The 13,031-nt window shown below is 40.3% G+C and overlaps 1 protein-coding gene across 3 annotated transcripts in view; it reads left to right on the forward strand.

Annotated features, from left to right (window-relative positions):
- Positions 1–13,031, forward strand: part of NF1 (neurofibromin 1) — a 151,261-nt gene that overhangs the window by 74,667 nt on the left and 63,563 nt on the right. For all 3 annotated transcript variants that reach the window (XM_075264846.1, XM_075264847.1, XM_075264848.1), the window contains exons 31-35: positions 6,947–7,105; positions 8,141–8,238; positions 10,138–10,284; positions 10,460–10,606; positions 10,686–10,796. In XM_075264846.1, the coding sequence (XP_075120947.1) occupies positions 6,947–7,105; positions 8,141–8,238; positions 10,138–10,284; positions 10,460–10,606; positions 10,686–10,796 (662 nt within the window). The remainder of the gene's footprint in view (positions 1–6,946; positions 7,106–8,140; positions 8,239–10,137; positions 10,285–10,459; positions 10,607–10,685; positions 10,797–13,031) is intronic.

Consider the following 13,031-nt stretch of genomic DNA (forward strand, 5'->3'; position numbering starts at 1 on the left):
GTTCACCTGCTTGCTGGGGGGGTACGGTGGTCAGACGCTCCCAGTGATCTGACTCTTGTCGCCTTTCCTGTTGGTAGGGAATAAATGTCCTCAATGGCACGACCTCTTTATGCACTGTTGACACTGGAAGATATTGACTTATTGAAATAAATGGGGGGAGGTTTATTAAGAGGTGTTTCCGACTCCAATCTTAATAAGGACTCCGGCTATCAAAAGCAGTGATAGAATTAAAAGGCTATGGCATCAGTATGGAAGTCTATGCCAGTCACAGTTGTCCCCACCTTGCTCCACCCACTTTTGCGAAAGTGTTGAGCAGAACATCAGAAGTGGTGCATCTTTGGTGCAAGATAGTGCAGTGTGCCAAACATGAGTCTCCGTTACAAAACTGGGTTATTTTAATTCCCCCCAAACTCAAGTATACGCAAGTGGTGTTTGTTTACTGGTGCCAATAACTATGTGCACTTTGTGCTGGCAAAAAGTTGTTTTTTATTTTTGTTTTTTCCTCTCTTTGGTTTATTGAAAGTCCACGGATGAAACTGGATTTGTTTACCTTTCCTTATCTTGGCTGGAGTCTGGTACGCTCGTGCAGCCCTCTTCTATATATTTATTTTAAGTTTTTAGAAACTATTTCAGACCGAATTGTCTGTCTCTGTACATTCTGTGAATTATGGAAAGAACACTGAGACAGTTGACAGAATATAAAAAAGGCTGCAATAACTGTGTAGAAGCTGGTATTTCACATCTAACAAGGCAAAGTCATACTGAAAAACTCAAGCGTATATTGAGATGATTTCATCATGGTGTGGTACCCTTTTGCTGCTGCATACTAGTAAACATATTTACATTTCATCATTAGTAGTTGGTTTTATTAGGACCCCTACGTGATTTTTTTTTTTTTTTTTTTTTAAGTTCATGTCAGCATCATCAAAGGTGCAGGTACATTATAAGGAAACAAAATGCTAAAATGCTTAAGTTGTATTTTTATTTTTAATTTGTGTGCTGCATTTAGGACTTGTGGTGCAGGTGAATAATTTTTACAGAAGAATTAAGATAAGATGTTGGGATTTCTTCAGTTAATTGTGTGGTACATTTTCTTATAGAGTCTTAGAAACCTGAGAGGTAAAGCAGTCAAACCATAACACAAAGATTGTTTTTGTTTTATGAATCACTACAGCAGCTAAAAAAGAGAAACCTGTTATATGTAAATGTTTATACCTTTTTAGTAATGAAGAATACCTGTTTCTCCAGTTAATTCTACATCCCATTCCCATGATCATGATCTCAGAGTTCATTGATCAAATCCTTACTACACAAAAATAAACCTTTCCCCTACAGTTCCAGTCTAGAGAGAAGCAGAGAAAGATAAGTTGCTTAAGTATCTAGTGATGGTTTTATCTCACCTTAGGTTTAGATTATGAAGTGAAATATTATCCATCTCTGTGATGATATAAATGGTATAACCGCATCTGGTCATCACCTCCTCCCTTCAACCCGTTCTCTAGAGACTTAATTTGGGTTAGAGCTGTCAGCTCAGCTTTCTGTGAACCATCCACTAGGTACAGATCTGCTCGTGAAATTCGGAGAGTGATCGCTGCAAGGGAAACAGTGGGGGAAATAAAGTGCATGAACAGGCATTTTTGTTTATTTGGTCATTGTATCTCAAAAATCTTGTTCCTGTGTTATAAAAATTCCAATTTACCTTACCAAATATAAAATTTTCTATCCATAAATGGCTGCCAGTCATGTAGTCAGAACAGTCAATAGTATTACAGAAGGATACAGCCAGTGCTGGTCTATGTGCTGAGTTTGAATTAGTACCATGCAGTCACATAGGATTATATGTGTATACACCGCTTTCATTCTTAGAGAACTTCATTTACAATGTCTCTGAGCAGCATTACTGTCAGTATTGAAGGATGAATTTGTTTTATGAAATGGTAGGTCCACTACAATCTTCATTGTTCCTTGCCAGTATTTGTTGACTGGCTGCAGCAGTGACATTATAAACCTCACTGCTAAGGTCAGTCATTGGTCATGTGTCATCAACCTGGCTTCACTGCTGCAGTCTGTCAACAAACACTGAGGAAGAGTTGTGGGGGATATAGGAAGTAAGTAGTGATCGGTAATGAAAACTAATAATTTGCACTACTTACATTGGCTACTGAGTAAACCTAGATAATGCACTCTCTATGCAAATTAACAACGGAAGTCCTAGCGGTTTTCCAGGCAAACTGGAAAACCCAGAAGTCTTTGGGTGGAATAAGATTCTATTCCATACCTGTACTAAGTGACCTCAGGAATCAATGTTGGGTACAAGTGAGGTATTAACAATGAAATTACTGGTATCAAAACATGTGACCACTGAAGTTAGTGAAATGGGGGACCTGACGTCTGATTGGAGGGTCAGGTATCCACTTTTTTTTTCCCCTTTTCCTTCCTTTCCCTTTAATAAAGTTTAGTCCTTGTCACTTCCTGGGTTTTCTAGTTTCCCTGGAAATCATTTTTAAATGGAGCAGTTATGTAGTAGTTTCTCAACATATGTTGGTAAATAGCTGTAATAGGCCCAGTTCACATCTGCGTTCAGGCCATTCCGCTCACTGCTCCTGCAAGCAGCACTTTTCTCTCCGCATTTTTCGTGCTGAAACCAAACCGGTTTTCGTGGGTAACCACTTTTTTTATGTGGATATGTTTCCATTAGGGGGCGTCCCAAAGTGGACTACCATTGTGGAGATAAACAGAGTAATGCTTGAAGATTATCTAATTAGTGTATTAATTTATTTTGTATGCCAAGTCTATATTTTGTGCAGATAATGGCCTCCAATCCTCCACTCCAATATCTGGATGCTGATAGAATTAAGTGTCAAAAATATCCATTAAAAATCAAAGGAGAAACCCCTGTCTGATAGCTGTCACTCAGAAAGTTGGCATGCTGAATCCATGTGTATGTGATGTCACCTGAACTTTGGACCAAAATACCTCCAAAGCATTTTGGTGCACACCTTTCCTTTTTGTTTTTGTTAGTCCTTGTTTCAAACAAAGCAGTTCTTGGCTGTTAAATATTGAGATTTCTCTGAAAAAGTACTGCGGTAAAAACTGCAATGCGTTTCAACCTGTTTTTCCCACATCGCTTTTGCCTGCTGTCTCCTCTTCTCACTTCTTGTATTTTTCAGCAAGCTAGTAGGCTATGACTGTTTGATGGACAAGACACTATGAAGTACCTCAGTAGATGCAGACATTGCTTTTACCATTATTTATGATTACTAGAAATCTAGTATAATGCAGTTCAGATATGCACATTAAATATATATTACCGTATATACTCGAGTATAAGCCGACCCGAATATAAGCCTCCCTAATTTTACTACAAAAAAATGGGAAAACTTATTGACTCTAGTATAAGTAGAGGGGGGAGAATGCATGACATTATGTTTGTGCTCATGTTAATCCTAGCCGGCTTCGGGCCTATATGGTAATATCCCAGACGTCACTTGGTCTGGGATATTACCATATAGGCTCAAAGCCTGTGGTAGTAGTAATAGCTTGTTAATGCTAGCACAGGCTTTGGGCCTGTATGACAACAGGCTGTTAATGCTACCTTAAGGCTTTGGGCCTGCATGATAATGCCCCAGACGTCTGGGATATTATCATACAGGCCCAAAGCCTTATGGTAGCAGTAACATCCTGTTGCCATACAGGCCTAAAGCCTGTGCTAGCATTAACAGGCTATTACTACTACCACAGGCTTTGGGCCTATATGGTGATATCCCAGACCATGTGACGTTTGGAACATTATCATACAGGCCCGAAGCCGGCTAGGATTAACATCGGATCCCAGAGAGGTGAGTAACACTGTTAATTATTTTCTCTGGCCTCCCCTGGGGTTCCAATCATTTTACTGGGGGGGGGGGGGGGGGGTGTATAATAATAGCGGCTGTGGGATCGCGGCCTGGGCTCAGGCCTACTCACTGCCGGTCTCCACGGCCTATAGTATAATGTGAAGTGAGTGTCAGCAGTGAGCAGGCCCGGGGAGGTTGGTAAATAGGCCGATATCTGTTGGGAATACTCCAGCAGGTAGCGGTCTATTATAAAACAAACAAACATTAAGTTCTCATACCTACCGACTTCGCGCTGCTGCTGCCGCCGCCACTGCTCCTCGTCTCCCGGAGCTGCTCGTCTTTTCCCACCAGTACGCTGCGTCTCAGCGTAGGGGGCATGATGACGCAGTAAGACGTCATCGACACACGCCAGGTGCAGGCCTGAGCTAACATGGCCACGTCACCCGGCATGTGATGTAGCTGGGGGAGGGGGCCAGGACTGGAGCGGAGGCCCGCTGCAGTCGAGTCAATTACCGTATTGAATCGAGTCAATATGGTAATTGAAAATGTCACATGACTGGTCCGCAGTGAAAGACATCTGTGGGCGGCCGCTGGAGCAGCACTGCTGCCGATAGGTGGGTGGCTAGGCAGCACTGTCTCCAGGGCCGCCTTAAGATGTTTCCAAGGCAGAGAAGACGCTCTGGAAATATCTTGGGTTGGTTCTGGATACAGCGCCGCCTCACCACTCGCCTATTGGCAGCAGCGCTGCTCCTGCGGCCTCGCACAGATGTCTTTTACTGCGGACCAGTCATGTGACATTTTCAATTACCGTATTGACTCAAGTATAAGCGAAGGCGCACTTTTTCAGCACAAAAACTGTGCTGAAAAACTCTGCTTATACTCGAGTATATATGGTACATTACACAGGTTTTGTAGAACGTACTTAGGAAAACTCTTGAATTTTACATAAGCTAGCAGATAGAATCCTTGAGATGGGGAATACCCCTTTAAAAATCTTTAGTACAAGTTTAGTATTAGGTTTTAGGTTTTAGGTTTTAGATTTTTTTTTTTAACTCTTGAAGGGACACTTTACCCAAAGCTAAAATTTTGCCTATGCTTCGTTATAGTATTCATGTGTCTTTCTCTCAACTGTTTTTTTCTGTGCTTTTTCAGTATGGATAGATAGGTATAGATACATAAATACCTATTTGTGGTCATACTGGGGTAAACTATTACAAATTTGTGTAAATTAAGTTTTCTACTTCGGTTTATGGGGTCTGTTACCCATTACAGGCATCAGTGCATCCCGTCTACCCACAGCATCAACATAAGAAAGGACAGAAACTCCTACCATATCACTGCTGCTACTAAAGAGTAGACCACTCCTGTCTTACACTTTTAATGAAGCGAAGTGTTTTGCTTCTTTTTTTTTTTTTTTTTTTTTTTTTTTTTTTTTAGGTTCAGAGAAGATGGTGCACTGCAAGGAGTAAGCACGGTATGCAGTGCAGAAGAAATGTGATATAGTCATATGGGAGTGGAAACATGGAAAGTGGTTTCCTCTGGAGATTTATCTTTTTAAAGATAATTTTCCTGCCACAAAGTTGCTTATTTTGCACTTTGTCTGTCTTGTACCGCTTTGCTATAAACATAGAGCGCTTTATTAGCATAGCACTTCTCTTGTGAGAACAGTATATGTGGTGCTAGCTCCTCATGGGCACAGCTACAGCATCTTGGGGCAACACTAAAGTATTTTGTTTTTTCTTGGTTTTGTTTTTTGTTTTGTTTTTTATTGGTAAAGTACCCTATCCTGTGTGCTTTTTGTTGGTTTTCTTCCTTGACTAGAATAAGGGTGTAAACATGGTGTAAATATTTGTCTGAAAAACTTACAATTTTGCTTCTCTAAATGGTTTTCATCCTTTTGACAAGTGCAAAGAGAAATTATAAAATTTAATAAAATAAGTTATGACTCTATATATACATATATTCTCTTAATGCTGACTGACCAATTCTAAAAATGGGTCCAGCACTTGGTTTCATGGGTGTCTTGATGCCGTTTTGTAAAGTAATGCATGCCCATATCTCCCCTCCTTCCTACATGGACACCATGTTTTACAGAGATGTTCAGAGTAATAGACTATGGTCCTCCTGATGTCACTTGCAGCTTTGCTACGTATCATGTCTTCTTCTGAGCTAATGAAATCCTTTGGAGAAGACTGAGAAAACTACCATACTGAGAGTCTATAGTGTAGTGTTTTTTTTTTTTATGTTAGTAAAGATCTAAAAGTAACATCTTGCTTCCCCAAAACACAGAACAAGAAGATTCACATGTAAATAAATGCAGAAGATGCCAGGAGCTCACAGAGAAACCCAGAAATCACTCAAAACAATACTAAAGTTATTTGGTTGCATTTATTAACCTATTAATAGCACTAATGGACCTTTTTTTTGAAAACTGATTCTTCCCCCTCAGAAAACCCCTTTAAGCAGCTGCTTTGCACGTGGATTAAAAGTTGTTCTCCTGATGTACTCCCAATAAATAAAGGGTTTGTTCAGTATGCCACTAGCATAAGTGGTTAAAAACAATTTTAGTGGTGGTAGGCTCCATTTAAAACTCTAAATAAAAGAAAAACACGCAAAATGTTGTATGTAGCCTAAGGGTTGTACAAGACTGTACTAGGTAATAGAGATGAGCGAACACTGTTCAGATCAGCCGTTCCGAACAGCACGCTCCCATAGAAATGAGTGGAAGCACCTGGCACAGCGACCGGCCGCCGGCAAAGTGTATGTGCCAGGTGCTTCCATTCATTTCTATGGGAGCGTGCTGTTCGGAACAGCTGATCCGAACAGTGTTCGCTCATCTCTACTAGTTAACTATTCCATGTGTGTTGATCGACTAGCTGACTAATTTCACTACATCTCATTATTAGTTCTCCTAAATGATACCTGCTTATTAACTGCACAATAGCTCGTGTACATCAGTCTACATGATCCACCCCTGAAGTCATTTTGAGTGCATTTCCAATCTTGTTGCTTTTAGTAATTGTTTATAATATCACTAAGGTAGCTGACCATGGCTAATAAACTTTATTTTTCTTCTAAATATTACATTATTGCAATATCTTGTTTTGCAGGTTGTAAGCCAGAGATTTCCACAAAACAGCATTGGTGCAGTTGGAAGTGCCATGTTCCTTAGGTTCATTAATCCGGCCATTGTCTCTCCTTATGAAGCAGGGATATTGGACAAAAAGCCACCCCCAAGAATTGAACGTGGCTTGAAGTTAATGTCTAAGGTATCACTTTACTTTGCTCTGTGTACGTTTCATGAAATGTACACAATTTTTTAAATTAAATTTCCAAAGGATCAAGGATAAATTACTGATTAAAGGAGATCCAACCGCTGAGATCCCCACCAATCCATATAACAGTTGGCGTTTTACCCCATTTGTGAGTGTAGCGGCAGATGGAGATGCTTTCCCACTCCATTCATTACAGTGGGAGAGCTGGAGGCAGCTATACTATCTCTGGCCCACTGGAATAAACAGTCTGTATTGGAAGGGGGGAGGGATGTTTGTGTCCACCGCCGCTACATTCACAGCAGGTTGAGACATCTTCCCTTTCTCAACATTCGTGGGGGTCTCACCAGTCAGACCCCCACCAGCCACTAATCCTCTGTTTCATGTATAAAGGATTATTTAATTCCATATATTTATTAAAATACTTATCACATTCACTAAGATCACCGCAATGGTTTTTAGCTGTTCTTCATCATGGATACGTTGGACATTCACCAGTAAATACATTTGGTATTCAGTAGTACATGTAAAAAAGCCTTCATTTTTCTGGACTTACTGTGACATAATGTTGACTTTTCATGTGATGCACGTTGCATAAATTGACCTGTTCCAGCTTTATGAATTTTTTAAAACTTAGCGTAGTGGTGTTGGTGAAGGAAAGGATCTAAGGTGGTGAATGTAGCTGTGGCAACACATACCCACACCTTCTATGGGAATGACATAACAGCAATTAGTCAGTCCCTTTGTAGGGAATACAACAGAATGGGCCCTCACATCACCAGTGGTTGGACTACCACTGATCAGACACTTATCTTTTGTGGCTAGGGCTTAGATGATGATGATAGTAGAAAAGCCACTGATGAGTTAGTGGAAAACCTGCTTAGGGGTTAATTGGCTTCCTCTGGAGCTGTCCTGAGTTAATTTTATTTTGAGCCCCATTTGGGAGTGAGATTGATGGGAATGTGTTGGTAAATAAACAGTAAATTTGCAGTCAAAATATTAGAATAATGTACTGTGCCTTTTACTATTCAGATTCTACAAAGTATTGCCAATCACGTCTTGTTTACGAAAGAGGAACACATGCGTCCATTCAATGAGTTTGTGAAGAGCAACTTTGACGCAGCGCGAAGGTAAGAGGTTATCTTCTTGTCATTTGCTGCCATCCCTTCCTTGTAAAGTTAATTTGCATAAATTAGGGGTAGTTCACACTACCACCACTGTTCGCCCCGGGGTTTCCATCCTAATCCCCAGGGACACTGGACAGGAGGCTGCTTGCTGGTGGTCAGCTTTAAAACACATTCATTTGAATGGGGTTTGTAAAGGTAACATCCAGTGTCTGTATACGGCTCTTCTGCCTAGAAACAGTTTTTTAGGTTTGGTTTTTTTTGTGTTTTTTTTCTTTTTTTTTTCTTTTGCATGATACACAATGTCCTGCATGTACGACTTTGTGTCCGTGCAAATAACAAAATAACTGTTTCCAAGCAAAGATGCAGCATACGGGCACCAGCAGTTGCCTTTAAAAATCCATTCAAATGAATGGGTTTTAAAGCTGACTGCTGGCAAGCCATCCCCTGTCCAGTTTCCCTGGTGTTTAGGATGGAAACCCCGGGGCAGACACCGGCAGTAGTGTGAACACGCCCTTTATAATGCAACCAGAAATGAAGGGAATAGTTTTTATGCAAAGGGTTTTTTTTATCTATCTATGGTTAGGAATGTTCTTATTACTTTACGACTTCACATTTTTACTTTTTACAATTGCTGTTGCTTTTGATTATAATGAATTTAGAAGACAATTCCTTTTCAGCCCCTTGTGTTTTTAATTACATGATGTGTTAGTGTACACTGGTGGAATTACAATGTGAACTCATTGAGATACTCTTTTATGGTGTACTATAGTCATACAGCAGTCTTTTCCTAATGAATTATTCACTATTTTAATAAGCTGTTGGATCTTAAAGGGCATATGTACAGGATGCCCTTTCATAGCTAATATTGGCAATATGTGCACACATTAATTGCTAATCCTGATGGTCGTCCATTCATGTATTGTCAGAAAGGTCAGTTATGCCTTCAGTATTTGCTCCTTCAAGAGTTGAAAAGTTTTATATTTAGAATAGATCATCTAGTATTGGACTGGTGGGCATCTGACAACTGGCAACCCCACTGATGATCTTATTGAATATGCCATTGAGCTTGGACTACCCCATGACAAGCTCATCTGTGTTCTGTGAATTCTTACCAGAAGAGTATAGATAGGGGCTACAGATCAAACAGTCATAGTAGCGCTCTCAATTAATTTCATGCTGATTCGAACAGAGAAGCCTGCAATGTATGAAAATAAATGCAACCACAGATGAAAAAAAGTGAAGAATTTTTTTTAATAAAAACTTATTGGAAAAAATGCAGCAATAAAAAAAAAAGTCCATAGAATTTAACTCCATGTAACGCTACATTTCCCCTTTAAGCACTTGCAGATTCTCCCAGTGATTCTGCAGCCTGACTTCTGGTGATCAGCACACTGTGGGGTGAAGCTGTTTCTGACGCTAGGTTCACACCTGCATTCATGTCTCCGTTCTATGGTTTCCGTCTTCTGCATGGCAGAAGACGGAAACCACAGACCAGGTCCGGCCGTGCGCGGCGGTGAGCGTTTTAGGCTCTCCGCCGCGAAACCGGATTTTTTAATCCGGACACAGAGTAGTGCATGTCCGACTCTGTATCCGGATTATAAAACCCGGTTTCGCGGCGGAGAGTGCAAAACATTCACCGCCGCTCACGGCCGGACAGCTTTCTCACCCATTCAAATGAATGGGTGAGAAAGTCTCCTGCAGGCTTCCGTCTCCTGCATCTGTTTTATGCAGGAAACGGAAACCTGCAATAAGGACAGATGAACGCAGATGTGAACGAGCCCTTATTGGAACAGACCACTTTATAAAGTAGAATCCTTCATAATTACAAAGCCATTGACATGTTCCAGCCAATAAAGAATACTTTTCTCAATCAGAATGCCACTTTGTGTTTCTTTTAAATAGATTTTTCTTTGACATTGCAAATAATTGCCCTCCAAGTGACACGGTGAATCACAGCCTCTCCTTCATTACGGATGGGAATGTACTTGCCTTACATCGGTTGCTCTGGAACAATCAAGAGAAGATTGGACAGTACCTTTCTAGTAACCGGTACACATTCAGATCTTGTCTTTTATGTGTTTTTTTGGAGTCTGTCTAGCTGTATTGTATCAATCACAAGGCTTGTAGGAGAGTAGCAATGTCTGATCCAGGCTGTTTTTATTTTTAGCTTTGGTATGATGTTTGTTTTTGTCTGCAATACGTTGTTTAATTTCTACTTTTAAAGGGATCATAAAGCTGTTGGTAGGCGACCATTTGACAAAATGGCTACTCTACTTGCTTATCTTGGGCCCCCAGAACACAAACCAGTTGCTGACACACATTGGTCGAGTCTGAATCTTACAAGTTCCAAGTTTGAAGAATTTATGACCAGGTAGAAGAAATTTTCATTTGTACTTGTTGAAAGATCATGGTGAATGATGATGTGCATGAAAATTTTCTCTGTTCTATAGGCATCAGGTACACGAGAAAGAAGAATTTAAAGCATTAAAAACTCTGAACATCTTTTACCAAGCAGGCACATCGAAGGCTGGTAATCCAGTTTTCTACTATATTGCAAGGCGGTAAGTGAGATATTTGTGTGAATTCCTTTTTCAGGCACCAAAAGAAACCTTTGCTTTTTATACAGTATTGATCAGACCACCATGTGGGACCTTATTGCCCACAAAGGAAGCGATTAGTGGTAGCATCATGTTAGCCAAATAATGCATCTTCTGACTACTATTCCTCTCTCTCCCCCCCCCCCCCCCATATATTGTGTGTGTGCGTATGTATGTGTGTGTGTGTATATATATATATATATATATATATATATATATATATATGTACCTGAGTGCATGTCTTCTCACTAATCAAAGGAGAAGAAGGCCGACCAATATTGGCTTTACCTAAAATTGACTCTAGTGGGTGTTGGGGATGAGCACCTGCATGGCATTCACCACCTTTCCTGCTCCTATGTCTTTCCTTGCACTTCTAGTGCAGTGTGTGATCATAATTCCATCCAAATGTTTGTCCTTGTTGCCACTGAGAACTAAAGGATGTTGCATGTTGAAATCCAAAATGCGCAATTCTTCTCTCGATTTTTTTTGCCATCAGTGAAGAGTTGGATGGCTTCCAGCTCCACACTAAAATCGATGGGTCTGACCACCTTAGATTAATTTTTTGGTGTTTTCTTAAAGTTTGTCATATTCTGTTTACTTCCCTTATTGGACTGCTCTATATATTTGCCTTCATTGGGCATTGTGTGTTTTGCCAACATTTTGAACGGTATATATCATGTGAACACTTCCTTTTCCTGTGCTTACAAAACTTGCTTTGTTTTTCATGGTGAGTTTTTGTTGCAGGTTCATAACTGTTTCTTAAGGTGTTCACACTGGGTACAGTGTGGTATTTACACAGGACTGGAAAAGGCAAAGAAAAAATTGGTTGAAATTGCTTTTGTCCCCCCCCCCCCAGTAAATAAATAAATAAATTGTTGCTAAATTTGTCTATTCCATCGAATGTAATACTTCACCATCTCGTAGTGTAAGCTGGTTCAACCTGATATTTCATGCAGCTCTGTTGCAAGATTTAGCATCAAACTTGTAATAGAAGTAACACAATTGAGACTAGAAAACTGGTTTGACTTCAAAGCCAGTGTCCAAATTTAGTCAGTTTACTGAAGTCAATCTTGTGCCATAGTAGTAATATGCCATAATGCCTTTTATCTCCCTTTTGTCATTTTGCATCTGTCACTTGGATTGTCACTATGAGAATAGGGGAATGAAATTATTTACCATTTAGATTTACATAAGCATTTTTATAACATATGTCCTTTATTGTCCCATTATCTGATAGCTAGCATTGTGTCGCATTGTCACCTTAAGCAATGGCAAAGTTTCCCACCAGTGCAGCTTAGATTGGCACAATTTTCAGTATAGCAGTAATAAAGGTAGACGTTTGGTATTGGGGTACATCTAAGGCAGGGGTCAGCAACCCCCTACACTGATGCTGGAGTCTGCACCCAAAGCATATCTCATGGCACAGGACTCTTTTCTGTTTGCCACCTGGAGCAGCACTGCCATGTGTTTTAAATCTCTCTAATTGACCATGTAAATATAGTCGGAGGGAAGTTACACTGGTGGGTGGGGGAGAACATGAGACACAATGTCCAAGTGTCCAGGCCAGTAGCTTAGTCAAAGGACAGCAATTGCCTATGCAAAGTATAATATGGCAGCTAAATTTGGCCTCATTCATTTCAATAAGGCTGTAAAAATTTGTTTGGATTTCTTCAACAAAAAGACTAGGCTGTGTGATTGTCATCCTCTGCCCCCACATAGGCTTACTGCAGATTACACTTAGCCCCATATCCAGTCCGGATACGAATTAATATGTTAAAGGATCACGTTGTAATGTAAGCTCAATCAACTAAATGGATGCAGTTATGGTTTGTATTATATGACTTCCATGTAGGACAGTGTTTCCCAACCTTTTCACCCCCTGGAAAAAAAAAAACGTCTTTGGGCACCCCTACCAAATAGTTTTTGTCAGAAGACAAAAAACATAACCTAAGGACACAGATAATGTTAAGGAGGCGTAGAGGGTCAGAGTGTTGAGGTGCCCTGTTGGTAATCACTGATGTAGGAGGTTGACACCCTTACAATTAATACATGGAACATATGAGTACATCATCTATAATTCCTCCCCCCCCCCCATTGGCACCCCAGACTAAAAAGGTTGCTGACCCGTGATGTAAGTTGTTATCCTGATAAGTAATACTAACACAAGATGAATTAGTCTTCATTTAGTGATTGTCATAT

This window comes from Leptodactylus fuscus, chromosome 2 (assembly GCF_031893055.1).
Source record: "Leptodactylus fuscus isolate aLepFus1 chromosome 2, aLepFus1.hap2, whole genome shotgun sequence".
NCBI lineage: Eukaryota > Metazoa > Chordata > Amphibia > Anura > Leptodactylidae > Leptodactylus > Leptodactylus fuscus.